General features: G+C 39.6%; 1 protein-coding gene across 1 annotated transcript; it reads left to right on the forward strand.

The window, feature by feature from the left end:
- ATP6V1B2 (ATPase, H+ transporting, lysosomal 56/58kDa, V1 subunit B2) lies at positions 1–23,078 on the forward strand. Its single transcript, XM_011979628.1, has 14 exons — positions 1–99; positions 7,418–7,473; positions 10,532–10,622; positions 11,391–11,484; positions 11,614–11,691; positions 12,556–12,695; positions 13,029–13,130; positions 13,481–13,578; positions 14,173–14,296; positions 16,231–16,381; positions 17,834–17,916; positions 18,624–18,728; positions 19,547–19,676; positions 21,651–23,078. Exons 2-14 carry the CDS (start codon positions 7,466–7,468, stop codon positions 21,788–21,790), a joined length of 1,344 nt encoding a protein of 447 aa, XP_011835018.1. The 5' UTR covers positions 1–99; positions 7,418–7,465; the 3' UTR covers positions 21,791–23,078.
- The last annotated feature ends 357 nt before the right edge of the window (positions 23,079–23,435 follow it).

Genomic DNA, 23,435 nt, shown 5'->3' on the forward strand with positions numbered 1-23,435 from the left:
CCGCACCCGAGCTACCCGTGCCCACCGGTGGGCCGGCGGTGGGAGCTCGGGAGCAGGCGCTGGCCGTCAGTCGGAACTACCTCTCCCAGCCTCGCCTCAGTGAGTATCAGAGAGCAAGACGTCTCCGGTCTTTGCTCCCTAGCCTAGCCCTTTGCTCCCACTCACCTGCTTAGCCAGCGGGTAGGGTGCAGGATTTATTTTTCCCTCCCGCGTCTCCCCTCCGACCCTGACCCACTTGTCTCTTTAGAAGGAGATTTGCCTGAACCTAATATTTCCGGGAGGTGGGCTGAGGGCAAGAACACCAGCAGGAACTTTTTCCTGGGGTTGGTAGGCTCCTGGCTATTGCCCTACACCCTTACCCCCTCCCCTCCCCAGCTTCCCTAGTGGGGAGCATTCTCAGGCACTTGCTTCCCGTCCCCGAGGGCCACTTCTTGTCACTCCGATCTTAATCTTCCCCTGACTTCATTTGGATATCTAGGGGTCGAGGGAACGCCCCTTCTTCTCCCCTTCCCCTGATGAGGACCTCAGTGGGGTTTTCAGCTACTGCGGAGGGCAGACGGTAGAGCCATCGCTGGCGTGGTCAGGCCTTTCGTGGATGGAGGTCAAGCCAGTTAGCCAGAGGGAGATGTGGCTTGGTGTTCGGTGGAGGGGCTGCTCCACAGAAGGACACCTAGATATCAGAAAACGCTAGAGCTGAAAAGTACCTGGCAGGTCATCCAGTCCAGCCCTATCATTTTACAGGTGAGAAGCCTAAGGTTCTGGAAGGGGTAGAATTTGCCATGCTTCAGACACTTATTGGCAGAGCAGGGACTAAAAATCCAGGTTCTTAAATTCCCGTTGGGCCTTTTTCTACCCTTGCCTCTTCATTTACTGACCAGTTAACCGAACTTGGTTGAGTGCAAGGTTCTTTGGGGAAGCCAAGTGGCTTTGCCCATAGATGGTGTGTATGCATAGGCTTGTTTAAGTGTTGTGATTATTTAAATAAAAAGGCCTTAATGAACTAGGTTTAAGTGGATAGCTCAGCAATTCCGAAAGAAATGGTTCTTGATTACTAGGGAATGCAGTTGTGTAGCATCTAACTTCACAGCGTTCTTGGGAACTGGCAATGAGCCAGTTCCCAGTTTTTAAAAAAGTCTCGAAATAGACTTTTTTAAAAACTGGGAAAAGCACATGATGTTTCCCCGGGTGGTGAGGCTGCATTTTCACTGGTTAATTGCCAGAGTGCCTGTCTGTAGGTGGCCGATTGGTTAAAAAGGATTTCAGATGAAGGGTGTTAGCCTGGGCGATCTGAAGCCTGACTAATCCACATCCTGATCTGTCAGTGGGTCATGTGATGGCACTGCAGTGTGAAGAAAAAGGAAAACATTTGATTCGGTGGATTGCTGAGATGTGCCTTTTACCCTGGGAATTGTTCGAATTAGACAGTGTATGTTGGGGCTTATCTGAGCTGAAGTAGCTACTTCAGGAAATCGGCAGATGTTGCATTCTTATGCAAACCTTGGCAATAAATTTATACCTACGAATTACAGATTCTCTTTTATTAATTACGTTTGTATGCATTGCTTTTCTTTGGGCAGAACAGATAGACGTTAGTGGTGCCTCTCAAAAGAGGTTATAAAGGTGCGGTAGTCAGTTTCCATATAATCAATCATTTCAGAGAATATCAACTGAAATAATGTTGTTTAAAGATACTCCATGATTAAGATTGTAAACCTTTAAGAGAGATGAGTGTGATTTCTCCATAGTTCGTACGTACTTAGCCCGTTGCTGAAGAATTTTTCCAGACGTTATTCTTGACAAAACTGTTGTAGCATAGGGCTTCCCACTGAACTGTTAGAGGTCAGGGATCCTTTTTATCCCTACTGCCTAGCACAGTGCCTGACACATAGCATGTGTCTTGTAATTGTGTAACTTGTATTTAAACTCCTTGCTCAAATAATTCAGTGGATAGATTGTGAACATGGGCGGAATCAGAGCAGGAAGTTGAAATGCCTGGTTGAGTTTCACTTGTATATCCGTGTTATTCTAAAAAGCATAAATGATATCGTACTTAGGCTAACAACTAACAGCATTTGAATATCTTCTTCTTTTGCCATGTTTTTCATTCTACGCAAAAGTTTTAATTGCTTCTGAGTAAATACTGATTAACGTCTTAATGTTTGTGGTTTTGTTTTGTTTTTTTGTTTTTTTTTTTTTTGACGGAATCTCACTCTGTCGTCCAGGCTGGAGTGCAGAGTGGCGCGATCTCGGCTCACTGCAACCTCTGCCTCCCGGGTTCAAGCAATTCTCCTGCCTCAGCCTTCCGAGTAATTGGGACTACAGGCTCATGCCGCCATGCCCGGCTAAATTTTTGTATTTTAGTAGAGACCGGGTTTCACTGTGTTGCCCAGGCTGGTCACGAACTCCTGAGCTCAGGCAGTCTGCCCCGCTAGGCCTCACAAAGTGCTGGGATTACAGGCATGAGCCACCACGCCCAGCCAACCTCTTAATTTTTGTAAATTGATTGATGATATAATTTAAGGGGATATGTAATTATAGTTATTTTGTGTGTGTGTGTGTGTGTATATGTTGAGACAGGATCTCACTGTTGCCTAGGCTGGAGTGCAGTGGTGTGAGCTCAGGTCACTGCAACCTCCACCTCCCAGGCTCAAGCGATCCTCCCACCTCAGCCTCTCGAGTAGCTGGGACTACAGACGGACACCACTACCTCCAGCTAATTTTTTTTTATTTTTATTTTTTATTTTTGGTAGAGATGGGGTTTCCCCATGTTGCCCAGGCTGGTCTCCAACTCCTGAGCTCAAGAGATCCGCCCGCTTTGGCCTCTCAAAGTGCTGGGATTACAGGTGTGAGCTACTGTGCCCGGCCTAAAGCTTCACACTGAACCTTTAGAAGTCAGAGATCTTTTTTGTGTCCCCACTGCCTAGCACAGTGCCTGACAAATAGAATGTGCCTTGTAATTGTGTAACTTGTATTTAAACTCAAAAAGTTGTGGTTTTTGAATGAAGAAATGGAGTAATGTTGACAGCTCCACTGTACAAATTAGATCCTTTTTAAAAATAGCTTCCAGATTATAGGACTTTTAACAAGAAATGGAAAACATAGTCAGGCTTGAAATTAGGAAATTATCTTGAGCATTTTAGTTGAATTTCTGAAGTCACAAGGAATGAAATCTTGATTTTCTCTTAAAAGGAAAGGTTCAACAACATACGTAGAGCTTTTGAATGCTATATATTTTTAATTCGGTCATCTTCATTTTTCTTGAGACCCTAAATCAACTGACCTTAAGTTTCTTATAAGGCAGAGCTAGCCCTGCAAAAAGTCAAAATAGGAATCTTCTCCTTGCTTTTTTTCTAGAACCTCTTCTTTAGGTGCCCACTGCTCATGGTGTGGATCTTTACTCTTCTTTTACAAGAGAGGATGATTGCTCTGGGTTTTTGTTTTGCTAATAAGGTGGAGGCTAAAAGACTAGGACACATTATGCAATGGCTGTCAACTTTTTTTCTGAGTGTTTCATAATCATTAAATGGTGTTAGTAGTGTTGAACAGTCGCCTGTCCTGCAGGAGGAAGAGGATGTCGTCTGACAAAATACGTGCTCCTTAAAACCTGTGTAGATTTTGGGTTTTAAGTGTTACTTCGTAAATACTTGTTGTCTGCCTGATACGATAGTTCAGAATCAAAGCCAAGACATTTTGGTTGTAAAATATGTTAAGAATGTAATGTATCTTCTGTGTTGTCAGAAGTTCTGATTATCCCCCATACACCCACCTACGGACTCAAATTCTTGTTCATTTGGAGAGGAGTGGTCAGTATTTTGGTAAATAGAAATATTTAGGTAATTTGCAAATCGGTTTTTGTCTTTTTTGAAGGGCAACTTAATGTCTTTTACAGCCATACTGTAAACTGGTATCTCTGTTTTGGGCTGTTAATGGTAATGGTGAGGAAGGCTGGATAAATACTGTCGAGAGATAAAAGGTAGTGTTTGTTATCATTCTGCTTGGTTTTCTCTCAGATAGTTTTAGTACCATAGAATAGAGCTGTAGTTTTATATAAATTGTCTTTTAGTTCCCACTTGTAGTCCAAGTGCTAGAAGCTGTATGATCTCCATACTTTTTAATTGTACTGGAGACTAAGGCCAGAAATAATATAAGGGTCATAGAGTACCAATCCTAAGATTAAAGAAAAACAGAACAGTTAGAAACCTGGCTCCCCCATTTAAAAACAAACTTATCAGAGCCTTAGTTTCCTTAGGGTGCATCAGCCTTGCCTATTGTGTTAGCCATTTTCTGTTCCTTTTAACAGAAAACCTGAAACTGGATAATTTATAAAGAAAAGGAATTTATTTCTTAAAGTTCTGGAGTCTGGGAAGTCCGAAGTGGAGGGGCCGCATCTGGTGAGAGCCTTCTTTCTGTTGGGACTTGAAAGAGTCCCAAGGTGGTTCAGGACATCACATGGTGATGGGGCTGAGAATGCGGAGGCACTAGCTCAGGTCTCTCTCCCTTTTGTAAAGCCACCAGTTCCCTTCACAGGATAACTCATTAACCCATGAATGGATTCATCCATTCATGAGAGCAGAGTCCTCATGACCCAGTCCCCTCTTAGAGGCCTAACCTGTCCAGTACTGCCACATCAGGGATGAAGTTTCAACTTGTTTTGGAGTTTCCGAGGGGATATTCAAACCCTAGCACCCACCTCGTTGTGTTCTGTGAAGGTGAAATCAGATAGCCTATCTGAAGATGCTCTGTAAAAACATGAAACTCTTTCCAGCTATAAAGCTGGGTCACATTTTTATCTTATTTGGATTATAACATGTCTTAGCTTCGTTTTTATATGTCAGTTGAATTTAAACCAAGCATGTTTAACCTCTGGTTTGTTTCGAAGTGTCTCCTCATCGCCTCATGTTTTTCGTGATTTTCAATGCAGGAAGATGGCTGAATCACCTCCACCAGATTCTCCGTTCTCTACTTAAACTCTTCCAGTAGCTACGACTCCATTGGAAAAAGATTGTTTTGTGATTATGACAAAGCGTAGACACAGGGAAATATTCCCTGATGCGAACAGTAAAAACCTGTTTTTCATAGCTAAAATTGCAGGCTTGCGAAACTTTTGGGTGATATCACTTCATAATTCTTAGAAGATACCATACCACAAAAAATGGACCGGTTCAGTTTTAGAATTTGGGCTGTAGTAGAATCAAAGAATAAGTGGCCCTGAAGCTAGAGTGTGCACGTTCAGAGCCTTGGGCTGGTTGCTTGTGTCCTTGGGCAAGACACAATAATTTCTCTGAGAATAATTTTTCTCTTCTGAAACTTAGAATAATGATAGCTAACTCATATGTCCATTATGGAGATTAAATGAGAATTCCTGAAAAGTGCTTACTAAATGTATGTTGGTGTTATCAGTTAACCTGCAAGGTTACTTATTGGCTTTTTGAAAGGCTGGATACATTGTTGCAAATTTAGAGACTTTTGAGGAAGTAGAATCTTGCCTTCTGTAGTAGAAGCCAACTTGATTCACTGTTTCCAGGAAAAGCTATGATTAGTGTTTCTTTTTCTTGGTCATACTTTTGCTCGTGACTGGCAAAATTTCATGGTTTGGAATGAGCTTGAATTTTAAATATGAGATTCTGAAGCTTTATTGTTGTAGAAATTAGACGTATAAAGGAGATACAGTCTTGTCGAATAAAAGAGAATTTTAAGAACCTGATGTATTTTACTGATGTTTCATTTTATTCAAAACAGTTTATCATAAATCTCAACACCATATCCCCTCCCCGACCCCAGCTGTTTGGTAAAGGTTTTGGAAAGGTCTACGTTTCTGCATTTCTGAAAACTGGTTTCAAGAAAACATATTTCTAATGTAGCTCACTTTCCATTTCCACTTGGCAATTTTAGAAAGTCATTGAAAAACAATGTTGGGAGTCTTTTTAAAATGAGAACAATGAAGAAATCTTTTGGGGGTTGGAATTATGTTTTTTAAGAGTATTCGATCATTTTAAAACAGTAGGGATAGTTTTCATAAAAGTGGCAGAGTGGCAAATGGGGTCTTTCTAGTAATCTAGGGGAATGATTAATCCTTTCACATGACCATCCCTCCAAGTAGCTTGCTTTTTATCTAAAGTGAAAAACAAAAAACAAAAAAACACTTCAGTTGGGGGCCTCTATTGAGACATTTACAGTACAATTACTGATATATTCAAGCAAATATGTGATGTCTGGATTTAAACGTCCGGTTAGCAGGAAAGATGGAAGCCCTAACGGCGCTGTCTGCTCCGTCCCAGCATTTGTACCAGGGCTCTGGCTTCCCAGCCTGAGGCTGAAGGAATTGTAATTTTAAATTCCAAAGCCCCTTGAGTGGACAGACTGGTTAGTAAATGGTTTCCTCATTCTTGGGAGTCCACATCTCTGCCAGGAATCTCTGTGCAAACTCATTCAAAAGAAATCTAGCAAGTGACAAATTCCCAGTTGCTAGACAGCTTCATATTAATTATTTTAGGCCTTATAGTAAATTTTCTTCAAAACTTTGGTTCATGTATTTTTTTCAGTTGTTCTGCTTATGAAATTTAGTGAATTTTGTAGGTGTCTGGTAGAATTACTGTCCCCTGAGTGTTCTTATACCTGATCCCCCTTTCACTTGCCATGCAGGTGTGATAGGTGAGGGCTTTGGGTAGGACCTGCTGGGGTAGAGTAGCAGTTTATTCTTAGGGCGCACTTTGCAGTGGAAAACAACAGTTTCTAACCTGGCAGTAACATTTGACTTTTTTTTAAAAGGATACTTTTCTTATCTTGTTTGACCTCTGGCCTTTCTTTCCATTGCCTACTCCCTCCTTCAAAAGCTCTTTTCCCTTAGTTTTTATGACACCATTTAATTATGGCTTTTTACCTTGCAGGCTATATACAATTTCTCCGATTTCCTTTGTGACTTTGGTCACTTCTGCTTAACATTAAAAATTCCCTTTCCTCATCTACTTAGCTAAATGCCACCTCCTCTATAAAGTTTTTACTTTTCTCCCTGAGATGAGAACTATTGCCCTGTTTCTGCTGTGCTCCCACAAACCCTCTGCAGGCCATAGTGACAGCCCTTATCACACCACATTCTAACTCTCTCATGAGACCGAACTTTCAAAGGCAAGCAGAGTCTGTCCCTCTGTGTCTTGTTTTTGTAAGCTGGGTGCTTAGAACAATGACTGACTCTTACTAAGGATTCAAAATATTTTTGGTTGGATGACAGTGAGTTATGAAAAGTTCTGTAGGCACAGACATTTTTATAAATGCATTGAAAAATTTTGTAACTATTTGAGTGTTGCGTATTCTAATAGATATGATAACGTAGAAAGGATTTTTGGTAATGCCAGAGAGCTAATTTAATTAAGCTTTTGTGCTGTTTGACTAAAGCTGACTCTTCTGTATTTCTTTCCAGCATACAAGACAGTATCTGGAGTCAATGGTCCGCTGGTGATCTTAGATCATGTTAAGGTAATACCACTATCTCTTATGGTCTATTTATGTAGTTAAAAATGTGGCATTAGGTCCTATTTAGTACACTTTAAATTTTTGTTATGATTTTTAAGCCATGCTTTAGACTGAGTGTCAGTCAGTCTAAAGCCCAGATACCCTGATACCCTTGGCTATCAGATACCCTGGGCTAAGCTTTTTACCTGAGCTGTTTGACCAAAGTATCATCCAAGAAAATAATTTCTATGATATGTTTTCTAGAACAGTAATCGTACATTGGTTACTGGGGTGGGTCAAGGAGAGGCATACAATTACTAGTTTGTCGAGAGAGGTTAATGATGCATTTGTGCTTGGCATGTGACTCCTCTGGAAGCAGAAGATACATCGAGAAACATTTCTTAAAAGAAAGGGCAAAGTGCGTTGCCTCTTCTGCTTTATCACTAAGGTAATATCTTTGTGTGTGATAAGGCACCTGTAGAAACTAATCTCAAGATGAAACCTAGCGACTTTACCTCCTGACTGCAGTTTGATATGTGCTGAAGATTGATTCAAAGCCATAATCAAACTTAAGTTGTACAAGATTTAGGCAGGTGCCCATTAACGTTTTGTGAAAGAATACAGCCTACTCTTTTGTTTTTTGAGAACAATGTTAGGAAGCTTTGTTTGTTTCTGTATATTTTAATTGTTTTCTATATTCTTTGTTAAATAAACTTTTGGACTCATTTTTAAAATACAAATTTTTTAATATTACTAAGTATATTATTGAAACAGCCCAAAAAATATTTGGGCTCAATAGTGTTAAGTGCTGAGGCCAGTACAGAAAATAAAATGGTGAACAACAAGAATGGGGTCTCCCCTAGTTGAGCATAGTATAGTGGAGATGCAGATATAGTATCAATGTCTACTTGGTACGTGCTGCGAAGAGTCAGTTAGGGTGCTGTGAAAGATTATACTGGGAAGGACTTAGAAACCGTCTCTGAGGAAGTAATTTTAAGAGACCTAAAAAAGCTTCATTGAATGTTACATTGGGGTATAGTTATAGGTGAGGGAAGACTGGTAAATAAATTTTATGTAGTTGTAGAAAAATCTATTTAGATCGTGAGATTTATAGTGATTTGTTTTGATTTTAGATTTTGGCTTTTGTTTTTAACATAAAACATACAGGATCAAGGAACAGATAGTCTCAGGCAAATTATATCAGAATAGAAGAAGATGAAGCACTGCTGCCCACTGATTTTGTGAAGTTAGCATATCTTTGACTCCAAACCAGAAAAAGTGTAGTATTAGAAAAGAAAAATAGCTATTCTCACTTATAACACAGATGCCAAAATTCTTAATACATTCATGTTAGATATTAGCAAAAATACCTATGTAAAATATCAGCAAAAGTAGGCTGGGCGCGGTGGCTCAAGCCTGTAATCCCAGCACTTTGAGAGGCCGAGACGGGCGGATCACGAGGTCAGGAGATCAAGACCATCCTGCCTAACACGGTGAAACCCTGTCTCTACTAAAAAAATACAAAAAACTAGCCAGGCGAGGTGGCGGGCGCCTGTAGTCCCAGCTACTCGGGAGGCTGAGGCAGGAGAATGGTGTGAACCCAGGAGGCGGAGCTTGCAGTGAGCTGAGATCACTGCACTCCAGCCTGGGCGACAGAGCGAGACTCCGTCTCAAAAAAAAAAAAAAAAAAAAAAATTACATTTAAAAGCGTAGATTGGCAAAGATGGAAAGGATACTTTTTTATACTGCTAAGGAGACTGTAAATTAATAAGATTCCTTTACAGAGTTAGTTTGGCAGAAAATGGGCATAGCTTGTATGTGGCCCACCAAATGGCTTTGGGAAATTCTGGCTTGTATGAGGAGCCACATGCAAGAATGCTCATTGTAACATTTTTGTGTTCGCGTAAATTTGGAACAACCCAAAACTCCACTGGTAGAAGAACTGCTAAATAAAATGTAGTGTAGTTATCTAATTTAACTGTACATCCTCTGTTTTAACATTAATTCTAAGGTGCCCATATCTCCAAAGGGTCTTACAACCAATGGCACATCATAGCTTAATTGGCAGGTTTTTTTTTTTCCACATCACACAGAATAATGATGCATCTTTCAATTATGTTGATAAAATAAGTATTAGTGTGACAGAATATCATGTTAATATCAGGTCATTTGGAAAACAAATTGCGGAAAACAAATTGCCATTTACGTAAATCACCAAACTACATTTTTTGGAGACATGTCTTTTTAAAGAGTAAAAATGGGTTAGAGGAATATGTATCTTGTTAGGAGAACTAGATTGAGGATGAGACTTAAGCATTATCTTATTATAATAGTAACTATTATTTAGTAACTTGTTTGTTTTTTTTTTTTTGAGACAGAGTCTTGCTCTGTCAGCCAGGCTGGAGTGCAGTGGCGTTATCTTGGCTCACTGCAACCTCCGTCTCCCCAGCTCAAGCAATTCTGCCCCAGACTCTTGAGTAGCTGGGATTACAGGCATGTACCACCATGCCTGGCTAATTTTTGATTTTTAGTAGAGACGAGGTTTAATCATGTTGGCCAGGTCGGTCCCCGACTCCTGACTTCGGATAATATGCCCATCTTGGCTTCCCAAAGTGCTGGGATTACAGGCGTGAGCCACTGAGCCTAGCCTATTTAGTAACATTTTATTCTTCCCCTGTCAACCACGTCTGAAGCACACAGTTGATTATACACACAACCTAGAAAGCAATCATCAGTTCTAGGTGGTGGGAACATGTTTATCTGTACCTTTCTGTACCCTCAAAACTATAAAACATGCATACAGAGGAAAAGCAATACATTTAATTGCCATGTTTTCAAGGATTTAAGACCCTTCTTCTGTACCTTATGCTTTGTTTGCTAATATACGTGTCAGTGATGTGTGTTGAAAGGACTTAAACTACCTGAGGATATTGAAAGCTCTCAGCCTAAACCTGTATCTGTGGAGAGTAGGGGGTTGCACATTCAGACACACCATGGTAGAGACAGAGCATGTGTAGTAATTTGGAGGGCTTTTAAAATGTGGGTTATTGATCCTTTATTTTTTTTCTCTTTAGTTTCCCAGGTATGCTGAAATCGTCCATTTGACCTTACCAGATGGCACGAAGAGAAGTGGGCAAGTTCTGGAAGTTAGTGGTTCCAAGGCAGTAGTTCAGGTAAGTTTCACCTGGCCAGCTGAACTGTTGCCTAGCTGCCGACACATAGGAATGCTACTTGCTTCTTTCTGTGATGATCGTTGTGTAAGTGTTTTTAGAGTCTTTAGAGATTGGTTACCGGCTGCAGGGAAAAATAATTATCATTGCATGTTTTCTTGCTCAGTGTCAGCCACCTAGCTCCACTTAGTCCGACAGCAACACTAATAAAATGGCTTTTTTTAAATGGATAAAATTAGTCATGTAGAAGGAGAGAGATGAAAAGCGGAATTCAGTGATGATGTGATGAAACCAAAAGAGCATCTGTCTGAGTCTCTTCCTTTAAATTGTCTCATACAGTTCCTAGTTTTTAATGTTACCTCACTATGGGTAATGGCAGTTTTCTCAATAACATGTTCCCCTTAAAAATAGTCTAAAGCAGGGATTGGCAAGATTTCTGTAAAAGGCCAGAGAGTAATGCTTTTAGGCTTTGTGGGGCCAACTAAATTCTCTTACATATTCTTCCTTCTTTTTCTTTTGAAACAACCCTTTAAAAATACATATATTAAAAAACAAAACAAAACATGCTTAGCTTGTTTATCAGAGTTGGCCTGTAGCATGAACCCTTGATCTGAAGGTTGACAATTTGATTTATTATATGTCTTTGCTCATTATATCAAAAGTAGTATACATTCGTGTATTTTATTTTATAAGAGCTGTTTAGCAGATGAATAAAATGTAAGTGCCCATGATCTAAATTACTTTTACCCTTCTGATTCTTTTTCTTGATAGGTATTTGAAGGGACTTCAGGTATAGATGCTAAGAAAACGTCCTGTGAGTTTACTGGGGATATTCTCCGAACACCAGTGTCTGAGGATATGCTTGGTAAATGGATATTATTCATTCTAAGCTGAAATCTGTTTCCTTTTAAACATATTTCCATAAGGTCTTTTAAAAATTATGAACGTTTGAAAGTCAGCATCTACTTTGTCCTGTCTTGTTACTGATTTCTAGGTCGGGTATTCAATGGATCGGGAAAACCCATTGACAGAGGTCCTGTTGTACTGGCTGAAGACTTCCTTGATATCATGGGTAGGGACAGTAGATGGATTTCTGTGTTTGGGATAAAATAGACTCTCTCTGTCTTGTACCTTTGCCAGATAGAGAGTGGTGTTTGTGATATCATTTAAAGTAGATAAGCAACATACTCCATAGGTTATAAATTATTTTATTATTTAATTGTATTTTCTTAGAAATTATCTTAAAGTTTTATGTATTAATATTTTAAGATACTGTAAAATATCTAGGATGTGTCTGAAATGTATATGGTAAAACCATGAATTTGAAATTAGGACTTCTCGGCACAGTGCGGTAGTTAACGAATGTAATCCTAGCACTTTGGGAGGCTGAGGCGGGCGGATCATGAGGTCAGGAGATGGAGACCATCCTGGCTAACATGGTGAAACCCCATCTCTACTAAAAATACCGAAAAAAAAAAAAAAAAATTAGCTGGACGTGGTGACGGGCGCCTGTAGTCCCAGCTACTTGGGAGGCTGAGGCAGGAGAATGACATGAACCCCGGAGATGGAGCTTGCACTGAGCCGAGTGAGCCACTGCACTCCAGCCTGGGCGACAGAGCAAGACTGTCTACAAAAAAAAAAAAAAAAAAGCATTAGGACTTCTCTCTTATTTGCAATACCTTTATTTTACTTTAGGAACTTGAATTCTATTACTGTATATTTTGTGAGTCTACAAAAGAGTAAAGGAAAAAATTATTTCAAGTTTCGTATTTGAAAACTAACTGAATTTTTTTTTTTTTTTTGGTAGTAGAGAGATGCTTTATGTAGTTCTGGTCTTCTGGTGCTTTTTCTTTTCTTTTAATTTGATATGATTTCTAATTTCATTCATGAATATTGTGCCAACATGTTAAAATTTTCCTTTCTGGAAATACATTAGGTCAGCCAATCAACCCTCAATGTCGAATCTACCCAGAGGAAATGATTCAGACCGGCATTTCAGCCATCGATGGAATGAACAGTATTGCCAGGGGGCAGAAAATTCCTATCTTCTCTGCTGCTGGGCTACCACACAATGAGGTGAGGACTGGGATCGGTTTGCTATGAAATATAGCAGACAAAAATTTCTAAGTGCATCACTGTTACTGAGAAACCAAGTAAAGGATTTTCAAAATAAATACTCAGTGTGATTGTTTGTATAATCTATTTACCTTAAATCTTTGTTTATGCACATGTCTTCTTGCTTACTCTTGCATATCTTTGCAAAAAGTACAAAATAGTTTCTTTGAATAAATCCCCTAAAACGTCCTGGTTTCATTTATGATTCAATTCCAAAAAGTTGACAGTAAAAGTTATTTTGTTGTAGAAATGTTATTTTAGATTTCAACTGAATTCTTCTACTTTGCTCATCAGATTGCAGCTCAGATCTGTCGCCAGGCTGGTTTGGTAAAGAAATCCAAAGATGTAGTAGACTACAGTGAGGAAAATTTTGCAATTGTATTTGCTGCTATGGGTGTAAGTAGATTTTTTTGTTTTAGTATGATATATAAAATTTTGCTTGTGTTATGAGAACAATGTAGTAAGCTGTACATATATAGTTGAATTTTCCTTTAGGTAAAGAATTTGCAGTCTGGCATTTTTGACCAAACTAAGGACTAAAACTTGGCATTTGACTAATTTGAAATTTAAAAATAATGTTGTTTGTGCCCCAAACCGGCTCTTTGTTCTGTTGGCTTTTGTGAAAACTTTTGGGATACTTGAGATTTTAAAAGAAGGAACAATTCAAATCTGTAGCTTGGCTTTCATCAGAAATAAATGTTCAGGATTTTTCTTCTCCCAGCACTGATGAAGTTATTGTTATTTAGGTAAACATGGAAACTGCCCGATTCTTCAAATCTGACTTTGAAGAAAATGGCTCAATGGACAATGTCTGCCTCTTTTTGAACTTGGCGAATGACCCAACGTAAGTAAACAGAGCTATTTCTTTCTGTGGCCCAGACTCGGGATCAAAAATGTTTCTTAAGGTTGGGGAGGTAAAACGTGGTAATAACAGCATTTGGACCTAGCGGTGAGGTAACCCTGTATTTAAAGTCCAGCCCTGCTTCCTGATACTTATCTGGCATTGGGCAAATTACTTAGGTTCTGAAACTCGTAAAATGTGGCAACTGATACTTGTCTCATGGAGTTGTTTTGCATATTAAATGAGATCATACTTAATAAATTACCTTATACACAATCAACTCTCTGTAAATGATTTTTTCCTCTTACCTGAAAAATCTGGCTTTCATTTCTTCCCTGTCTCTCTCCTTCCTGCCCCCCTCCACCCCCGTCCCACCCCAGTGTTGAGAAACCATACAACTGAGAAATTTGAGACATTTATAAATAACTGTTAATACCTTACTTAAGAATTTGTAAAGCAACAATTGCTTTGCTCTCCTGAATTTATTTAAAACTTTAAAAGGGGAATTGTACTGTTGTTTCCAGAATCATTTCTTTTTGTCTTTTCTTTTTGGTCTTTTGGTTTGAGTGGCCTAAGACTTACTAAGTTCCCTTTCAGCATTGAGCGAATTATCACTCCTCGCCTGGCTCTAACCACAGCTGAATTTCTGGCATACCAATGTGAGAAACACGTACTGGTTATCCTCACAGACATGAGTTCTTACGCTGAAGCACTTCGAGAGGTATCTTGTTCATGTTTTTCCCTCCGTTAAACAAAATTGGTTAATTTTCAGGGTTAACTTGTCGCTTTGCAAGTTTTCATTATTCTTCAATTATGGTTTTTTAATTCCACCGTTCATATATTAGTAGAATGGCTTAATAAATCAGAAAGGAAAATAATTCCTTTTTGTCAACTTGGTAGAAGTGATTAGAGGATAAGATTTAAATGGTTAGCCTGTGTATCTCATACTGTCACTGTCTCCATGGATTAAGAAATGATTGTAAAATGGAGTAAATAATTCAAGCTGTTTATTCAGTTACTCTCCTGGGAAGTTCTGTTTCTGTCCAGACTATTAATTTTTAACTCTTTTTATAATTCCATTTTTAATGAAGTTAATGTATTATAAAGACCATACTCTGACAGTACTCTTCAGCACTTTTTTCTTCAGAAAACCTCATGTTTAGGAACAGTATTAAGATTCTAGCAGGCTGGGCATGCACGGTATGTCATTCTTGTAATCCCTGCACTTTGGGAAGCCAAGACAGGAGGGGCACTTGGGATCAGGAGTTCACGACCAGCCTGGGTAACACAGCAAGACCCTGTCTCCACAAAATATTAAGAAATTGGCCAGGCATAGTGGCACACACGCTTGTGATCCCAGTTGCTCAGGAGGCTGAGGTGGGAGGATAGCTTGAGTCCAGGAATTCGAGGCTGCGGTGAGCTCTGATTGTGCCACTGTACTCCAGCCTGGGCAACAGAATGAGACCTGTCTCTCAAGAAAGAGATTTTGACAGTTACCCCTAGAAGTTTTGGGGTATTTTTTCGAATACGAGTTACTGAAATTTTGAGTAAGTTACTCTTTTAAGCACATAAAAAGACTTCTGAAGAGACAGGCTGTATCAATACCTCGCTTCTTAAAATTCCCTCAGTGCTGTCACCATATCTTACTCTGCTATATTGCTGTTTCAGACTAACTCTAGTCAAGGACTAACTTTTCTCCCCCATCCATCACAGACCAATACTTTTGTAAAATACAATAAAGATGAGTTATTAGAAAAGTGAAGTTTTAAATAGATATATAATTTACAAATGCAAATTTTAAAATTATTAGATTCAACAGGCATAAAATTATTCTGCCAGATTGCCCTGAAAGTTTCTAAGTGCTTATCTTACTTTCTCTGTGATCATTGCGCGTTGATAACAGCTGGTCTGCAGTCCGCGCTGTGAGGAGCACTGCTGTAGCACGCTCCTTTGAAGATATCAGAGTAGCACTTAGAAGTTGCATTTCATAATGCTTTAGGGTTCTAGTTGATTGTAGGTTAACATGCACGCCTGTAGTCTAGTATCCATGTCTCTAAGGGAAAGATCGTTTATCACCATTCTTGTTTTGTGCAGTGAAGTGGACTCCTGACTTTGTGACCCTCAGAAATTGTTTAATTTTTCTGACCCTTGATTCCAACTGTAAATTGGAGGTATCGCCTTCCTCATAGGGTTGCTGTGAGGATTAAATTAAATAATGTTGTAAAGCACAGCAGATGATTCCTGGTGTACATTTCCTTCCCTTTTGACCTTTTTGGGATTAGGTTAGATAAATATAGCTAGTTCTACCACGTGGAATAAATCTTGTGAACCAACAATCTTTTCTGTTTTAAAATTAACGTCCTTTGATTTATAAAATTGCAAACAGATTTTCTTCTAGCAAACTATTTGAAAACTTACATTATGGCAGTATGAGTTTAGCAAAAACCTTGTGGTCCCCCATTGTCAACATTTTTGTTACGGAATACTTTGAGTTCATGTTGCCGGGAGATTTTTCTAAATCATTCTTAAGGACAGTATTTAAAACGAACATGATGGGATTTTCAGCTTTGTACTTCGGCATGTTCAGACAAACGTGTTCTAACCAAGCTCATTATAATCTGGTATGTGATATTCTTCTCCTTGACCTGCTGTCAGGTTTCAGCAGCCAGGGAAGAGGTTCCTGGTCGACGAGGCTTCCCAGGTTACATGTATACAGATTTAGCCACAATATATGAACGCGCTGGGCGAGTGGAAGGGAGAAACGGCTCGATTACTCAAATCCCTATTCTTACCATGCCTAATGATGGTAAGTTTTGGTATTTGGATTATAACACACCTAATCTTTTTAAGGAGAGAGAAGACCCATCTTTCTTTTCGAGTTGAAATTATTTTGAGAACACATCCCCTAAGAGTTTATCTTGGTTATTTGTGGCTAAATAAAACATTTTTCATTTGAAAGTTACCCATAGTTACTATCCTTTTGTGGAGGAAAAGCAATTTTCTTCATAATTTAAGTTTTTAACTTTCATTTATTAGGTACTATTGAGTGTCTGCTGTTTGCAGGACACTGTTCTAAATGTAAAGAATTTTCGAAAAGAATTTATGATCTCTACTTACTGTAAGTTACTCAGTCTAACTGGGGATGTTTTTTATGTGTGTGCCCCGGTAATTTAAGATGGCCATGTTAAGTGCCGCATGAGGAGTACAGTTAGTAAGCTCCACAAGACTTAGATTTTTTAACCAAGGGCTGGTTAAAAATGACTTTCCAATGCCTGTCTGCGTGTGTGCTCAGGGTGGCTCCTGGGGTACAACTGTTTAGAATTCCTCTCCTGTATTGCCTTTTTGTCCTTATTTCAGTTTTTCAACAACACTTTTACAAATTACGGTAAGTTATTACTGTAATTGAGCACTGTTCTGAGTGCTTTATAAATATTCACTCATTGCTTCTCATAGCAACTTTGAGGCAGATGCTGTTTGAGGCACAGGGAGGTAAAATGATTTGTTGAGGTTAGCAAGTGATAGATTTAGGACCCAGTTTGAGTTCATAATTCACACTGTTACTCTGTACTGCCTCTGACGTGAAAATGATTTGTTCCAGGGGAGTAGCTACAAAATGATGTGATTTAACAGATTTGGAAATGTGTTGCTTTGTGTGACCTTTTTGGTGCAGCCTGGCTAGTGTTTACTTCTCTGTGTTACGTACCTACATTTTGCATTGTGAAATGTTGTGTATCCCTCTGACATAGCTTATGAACTAAGAATGTTCTCAGTATACATCAGGTTGGCAAATTTCTGTAAGGGAACTTCGGGTTTAAAATGAAACTTGACCTATATTGAGAGGGGAGAGCACTTACCTAGGGGAGAGAGTATTTTTTATGAATGCAGCCAGTTTACGTCATAGAGCCAACACGCATCTAACTGCTGCAACCAAACTCAACTGGCCAGTATAGTTGCCATTAGCCACATTTGGCTATTTAAGTTCAAGTTAACTAAAATTAAATAATTGAAATTAAGTTTTTTCAGTTTTGTTAGCCATGTTTCAAGTGTTAGATAGCCACATGAGGCCAATGGCTACCGTACTGCACAGCACAGACACAGAACATTTGCAGCATCACAGAAAATGACTCTAACAACACTCTTCTAAGTAATGTTATAGGTAGTACGGATGGACTTCTTGTGGGTTTGGTTCTGGGAGATGGCCACTGTAAAACTCATAACCTAAATATGCCATGCTTAACGTCGACTGTTCCTCCGGTAGATATCACTCACCCAATCCCGGACTTGACTGGCTACATTACAGAGGGGCAGATCTATGTGGACAGACAGCTACACAACAGACAGGTACTGGACGCGAGCAGTGCTCTGAAACTTGCAGGCTTGCTCATCCATTACTCTTTAGTGACTTGGATTTTGCTTTTGGGAATTGCTTTCCTTAGAAAGTATCAACTTGAATTGTTTTTAATGTGGCTATAAAATTGTCATTTGTGTTATCTTAAATTCTGGTGTGGGCAGAGCACCAGAATTAAGAATCGTCACTTTTCTTTATTGTGTCTTAAAATGGAGTCACTTGCCTCCAACAGCTTTTTTGGAAATTCTGTTCCTTAATGGTATCATCTACCAATCTTGTTTTTAATAGAAAAAAATGACTTTTCCATGCTTTTCTAGTAGATGCTGCTAAAATCAGCTTTTAGGAATTACTGTTAATCTTTTTATTTCGTGTATAATTTTTTGAGTCAGTTCAGAAGACCATTTTGACTCAGTAATGTGGTAGTACTTACCAAACAGATGTTGAAAGTTTAGTTTTTTAAAATAGTCTTGTACAGTGTTATAGATGAGACTTTGTTGGATTTGATTCTTGAAAGAAATACTGTGCCATAAAGTGTTTCTTGCTACCTTTTCTTCCCAGGAAGAGACAGTAGAATTCATCTAGGAGACAAATGCAGCAGTTTTATGTGACATAAGATGTAATAATGAATTTCAAATGCTTTTTGTAAAACTTGAGTATTGTACTTAAATATAGTATTTTTTCCCCTCTCATTCTACCCAAGATTTATCCACCTATCAATGTGCTGCCCTCACTATCACGGTTAATGAAGTCTGCTATTGGAGAAGGGATGACCAGGAAGGATCATGCCGATGTATCTAACCAGCTGGTACGTACATTCTTCTAAGAACGGTGTTTGAAAAAAATGGATGCCTTTCTGCTGTCTTGCACCTCTTGTCTTTCACCCTTACCACTTTTCCCCATCCACATGGAATTTTAGTGTAGACTTGATATGAAATACATAATCATTCATTAGAACCACAGCAGCCTTTTCTCATAAGGATAGATGCTAATGATCAAGATTAGCTTGAAACCCATGTCTAATGCTATCATGTTTCCAAATAAAAAGCCAAGCAATGAGGTTGTTTAAATTTTTTATTAGCGATTTTAGTGTTAATTATAGAGTATTCCTGAAAGGCTGCTCTCACCTATTTCTTGTTCAACATACTAAGCCATAACCAGAACACTAAAGTGTACAGTTTTATGTAGTCTCTGAAATCCTTGATTTTTATAGTCATATAAGATTGTACACTAACACAAATAAAGAAAAATACTATGGCCATAAAGTAGAAGTGGTAAACTTAGTGATATCACAGATTATTTTTTTTTTTTACTAGAACTTCAAGATGGATTTCTCCTTATGAGTTCTGATTTTCAAGTGGTCTATAAATTTTGAGCTCATTAACATTGAAGAAGTGTGTTTTTTGTAGAGCATTAGGAGTGTCTGTGTATTGTATGCCTGAAAACTCCTTTCTGAGTGAGAATATAGTCCTTCTGGTACTTTCATATGAATTTTATGTGAATTGATTTTGTAAATTCCTTCTATGGGCTCTTGTAAGGAAAACTGGAGCAGTACTTTCCTATATCCCAGATGACTGAACATTTTAAGAGCCTCTCTCTGCTGATGGGAGCCTTTCTTTTCTTTAGTATGCGTGCTATGCTATTGGGAAGGATGTACAAGCCATGAAAGCTGTCGTTGGAGAAGAAGCCCTTACCTCAGATGATCTTCTCTACTTGGAATTTCTGCAGAAGTTTGAGAGGAACTTTATTGCTCAGGGTAAGATGACTGTTGTCTTACAAACATAAAACGCCTTGTGTGTAATTTTGAAAACTGCTTTCCAAGCCGGAGGGAATTCTCATTGGTTTCTATACAGTTATTTCTCTGGTTAGAGAAGAGGCTCTGTCACCTGCCTGCCTTAACCCTCTGGCTTCTCCTCTGCCTTCTAAATACCTTGGGAAGATCTTGACTTGATTTTCCAGTTACTTAGCTACCATCTCACTGTTTTCCTTCTTCCATCGCGCTTCTGAATCCTCCTTCCCAGGCCCTCTGCTGTGCAGCTTCGTTGCCAGTTCTCCTTGCTGTTGACTTCTTAGCAATGATCTGCTTTGACATTTGGGGCTTGGCACTTTCCTGATTCATCCATATTCATCTCTTTTTCTCGTTTCTTACCTTCCTGCCTCTTAATTGTTAATGATCGGGAAAGCTCCGTTACCTGTTGTTTCTGCTTTCCCTCCCAGTGCCCACTTTTCACTCTGCTGTGGCTCTACAGTGTGTGGGCCTTCACCCGCTGTCCGGACCTCTGATTCCACACCTCCAGCCGCCTTAGGAACACCACTGTTGTTTATGCCACCATCCCCTGAGGCTCAGTGTACTCGGACCAGTTTTTTTGCTTTTTCCAAGTGACCTGCCTAGCAGTGCCCTTTCAATTTTTATCTACCTCTGGTATAATCATTGTTCCATTAACCCAAGCTCAGTAACTGGGCATTATTCTTAACCTTCTTTGCTTATTCTCCCGTGATCAATTATTTACTAATTTGTGTTGTTTTCCTTTGAAATATCTTACCCTATTCGGTTTTTATTTCCATTATAATACCTTAGTCCTGTATTTCTTAAACTGTAATATGCTTTTGAATCAGCTGGAAATCTTGTTAAAATGCAGATTCAGATGGAGCAGACCTTGGTGGGGACAGAGATTTTTCATTTCTGTGAATTCCTGGGTGATGTTGAAGCTGCCGGTCTCTGACCACTCTTGAGTCCAAAGGCCCTAGTCCAAACCTGTGTCCCATCACCCTTGGCCATTGGTGCCAACATTTTCACCAGTCTCCTTGAGTCCCTGTGTGCCATTGCCAGGGTAAATATATTACTAATTTTATTGGTTGTCCCTCTACTAAAAAAACCTGTAATGGTTTTTATGACGTAGCATAGGCAGGATTTTCAAGCTGTTTTGCTTGGTCTCTCCCATCACCCCTGCTAATGCGAGTGATACTCTCTTAACATCAGTGGTGGTTACAGCAGGTGTGTTTACTTTGGAATAAATGCATCAGGTCGTACACTTAGGATGTGCACCTTTCCAGTTATATGACACATTATTTTTCAAATCCCCAAAATATTCATGATTATTGGAATGTTTTTAATGCAGAACCTGAATATCTTAAACAAAATAAAGTTTTCATCTAGAGAGAAGAACCCAGACCTCCAGCCTTGGAATCAAAGAATAAGATTTATGTGTGGGGATAAGGATGATTCTGCCACCAAAAATAATTTTAACGACTTGGAAAACCACTGACCTTCAGCTAGTGATGCTCTGGAGAGGGCTGCGTGTATTCAGGTGCTTGACTGGCATTTGTGGCCTTCTGAGCATCTGTGTTAGTGGCCTTCAAATTCAGCCTCTTCTCCTTGTGTGAACCTTCTGTGCTAGGGAGACTTTTCTCACTAACCTCTGGACAAAACATTGATTCTAGTTTCCATTGCTCACGTGTGCTACCCACTTGTCAAATCTCAGATCTGTCTCCCCATCCTCTCCCGCAAGACTGTTCCCTGTCTCAGCCCAGCCGCCTCTTCCACTTCTCTGGTTCCTTATGATACCGTCTGTGTCCTCTTTTCCTCACTCCTTCTCATTTAGTCTTGAGAGTCCCAACTTTTTTTCCAATATATATTTAATACACTGCTAGTCCTGTAACAATACATACTGAATAACACTGCTAAGTTGGAAGTCATTTGCATTTATTAATTCAATCTCAATTTTTTAAGGTCCTTACGAAAATCGCACTGTCTTTGAGACTTTGGACATTGGCTGGCAGCTGCTCCGAATCTTCCCCAAAGAAATGCTGAAGAGAATCCCTCAGAGCACCCTCAGCGAATTTTACCCTCGAGACTCTGCGAAGCATTAGCTGCCGCTTCTGCACTGCTCCACACTCTTGTGAAATACTGGTTCTATTTTCTTTATTCCTTTTGCGCTCCCCAATCCCCACCTTTGTGTTGGAGTTTACTGTGTTACCCTGTAATTAAAAAGAATAGGTAACATATTGTGCCAGTGTTGCAACGTTTTAAACTGCTAACAGACCTTAAAATATCCCGTTCAGAAAACCTGGGTCCTCAGTGCTATGTTTAAAGTAGCTGCAGGGATGGAGTGGCGTTTTCTTATTGCTGTATGTATTGTACATAGTGGAGTAGTTAGTTACCTGATAACGGTCTCATTATTTGGGTCTCTTAGACCTTACCTCTCAACTCCCTCAAGAGTACCAGTCTCTGAAGTTATAATGCTTTGGTCTCTACATTAGGGGCAAGATCCGGTCTAAAAGAAGTCTCCTTTGAGAAGGGCCAAGAGGCTCTTTCCTGAGTGTGTGCTTTCGGTTTGTTGGTGTGCCTGTGTTGCTGGGCTGTGCTGATGCTCGAAGCAGATGGTTTTGACTGTCTACTTGCTCTTTCCTGTATAATGAATAGATGAGTGAAAGCAGTTTTCTTTTTCTCTTTAGTACATATGTATTGGGATTCCTGTGTCTTACAGCTCTCCCTCTCCAAATAATACACAGAATCCTGCAACTTTTGCACAGCTGGTGTCTGTCAGGTAGCAGTGAGGCCCCTTGTCTTGGTGATCCTTACTGGATTTCCAAGCAGAGGAGTCACGTGATTAAAATCGCTAATAGAGTTGTTTGGGGTACAAGATAAGAAGAAAGAAAAACCTACAACCTTTCTACATTCTGACATACTAACAGTGGTTTCAGTTTCTAAAGTGTTTACCAGATGCCGAAGGCGAGGTGGGGAGCAAACGCACTTACGTTTACGGATATTTTAAACTCTGTTAGAGAGCAGCCTTTGAAAATCCCCAATTTTGTTCTGCTTTTTGACCTCTCTCTACCTTTTCAGGGTAATCTTTGTGGCACAAACGATAGCATTTCCAAGCTTTAGAGTTCTCTGAATTCCTGCGCCTTCCTGAACGTGAGCCCTGAGCGATCTTCTATGCAGTTCTGCCATGTGTCCCGTTTGGTCTCTCTGTGTTCTTTGTTACTTGTGCAATAGCGACTTCCCTACTCCGTGCATTCCATCTTTCATGTTGTGTAAAGTTCTTCACTTTTTTCTTTGAGGGGGTGGGAGTGGGGGGAGTCAGCATGATTATATTTTAATGTAGAAAATGTGACATCTGGATATAAAATGAAATAAATGTTAAATTAAATGGAAGTTAACTAAAGTGACTCTGTATCTTCTAACGAGGAAAGCAGCAAGCAAATGTGTAATCACGCATCTCTTCAATTCACAGCTCTGAGCATCATAACCAGGATTGGGAACCAGCCCTTGTGTTGTAGGGACAAGGCTTCCAGACTGCCCTTGCCGCTCTTTTCAGTACCGTCCCTTACAGAGTGCTGTACTTTGATCCAGGGCTGAGTGTTCCTACAGGTGCTCCCCAGCATTCCTCATTTCAGACCTTGTCAGGACCTGTAGAGCCCATCTGCTGTGAGCGAAAGAGGGTACTAAATAGTGAAACACAACTTGAAGCAAGCCAAAACCTGTTTCACATAAAATCTCACATGGATGTCC

This window comes from Mandrillus leucophaeus, unplaced genomic scaffold (assembly GCF_000951045.1).
Source record: "Mandrillus leucophaeus isolate KB7577 unplaced genomic scaffold, Mleu.le_1.0 Scaffold204, whole genome shotgun sequence".
Classification (NCBI taxonomy): Eukaryota; Metazoa; Chordata; class Mammalia; order Primates; family Cercopithecidae; genus Mandrillus; species Mandrillus leucophaeus.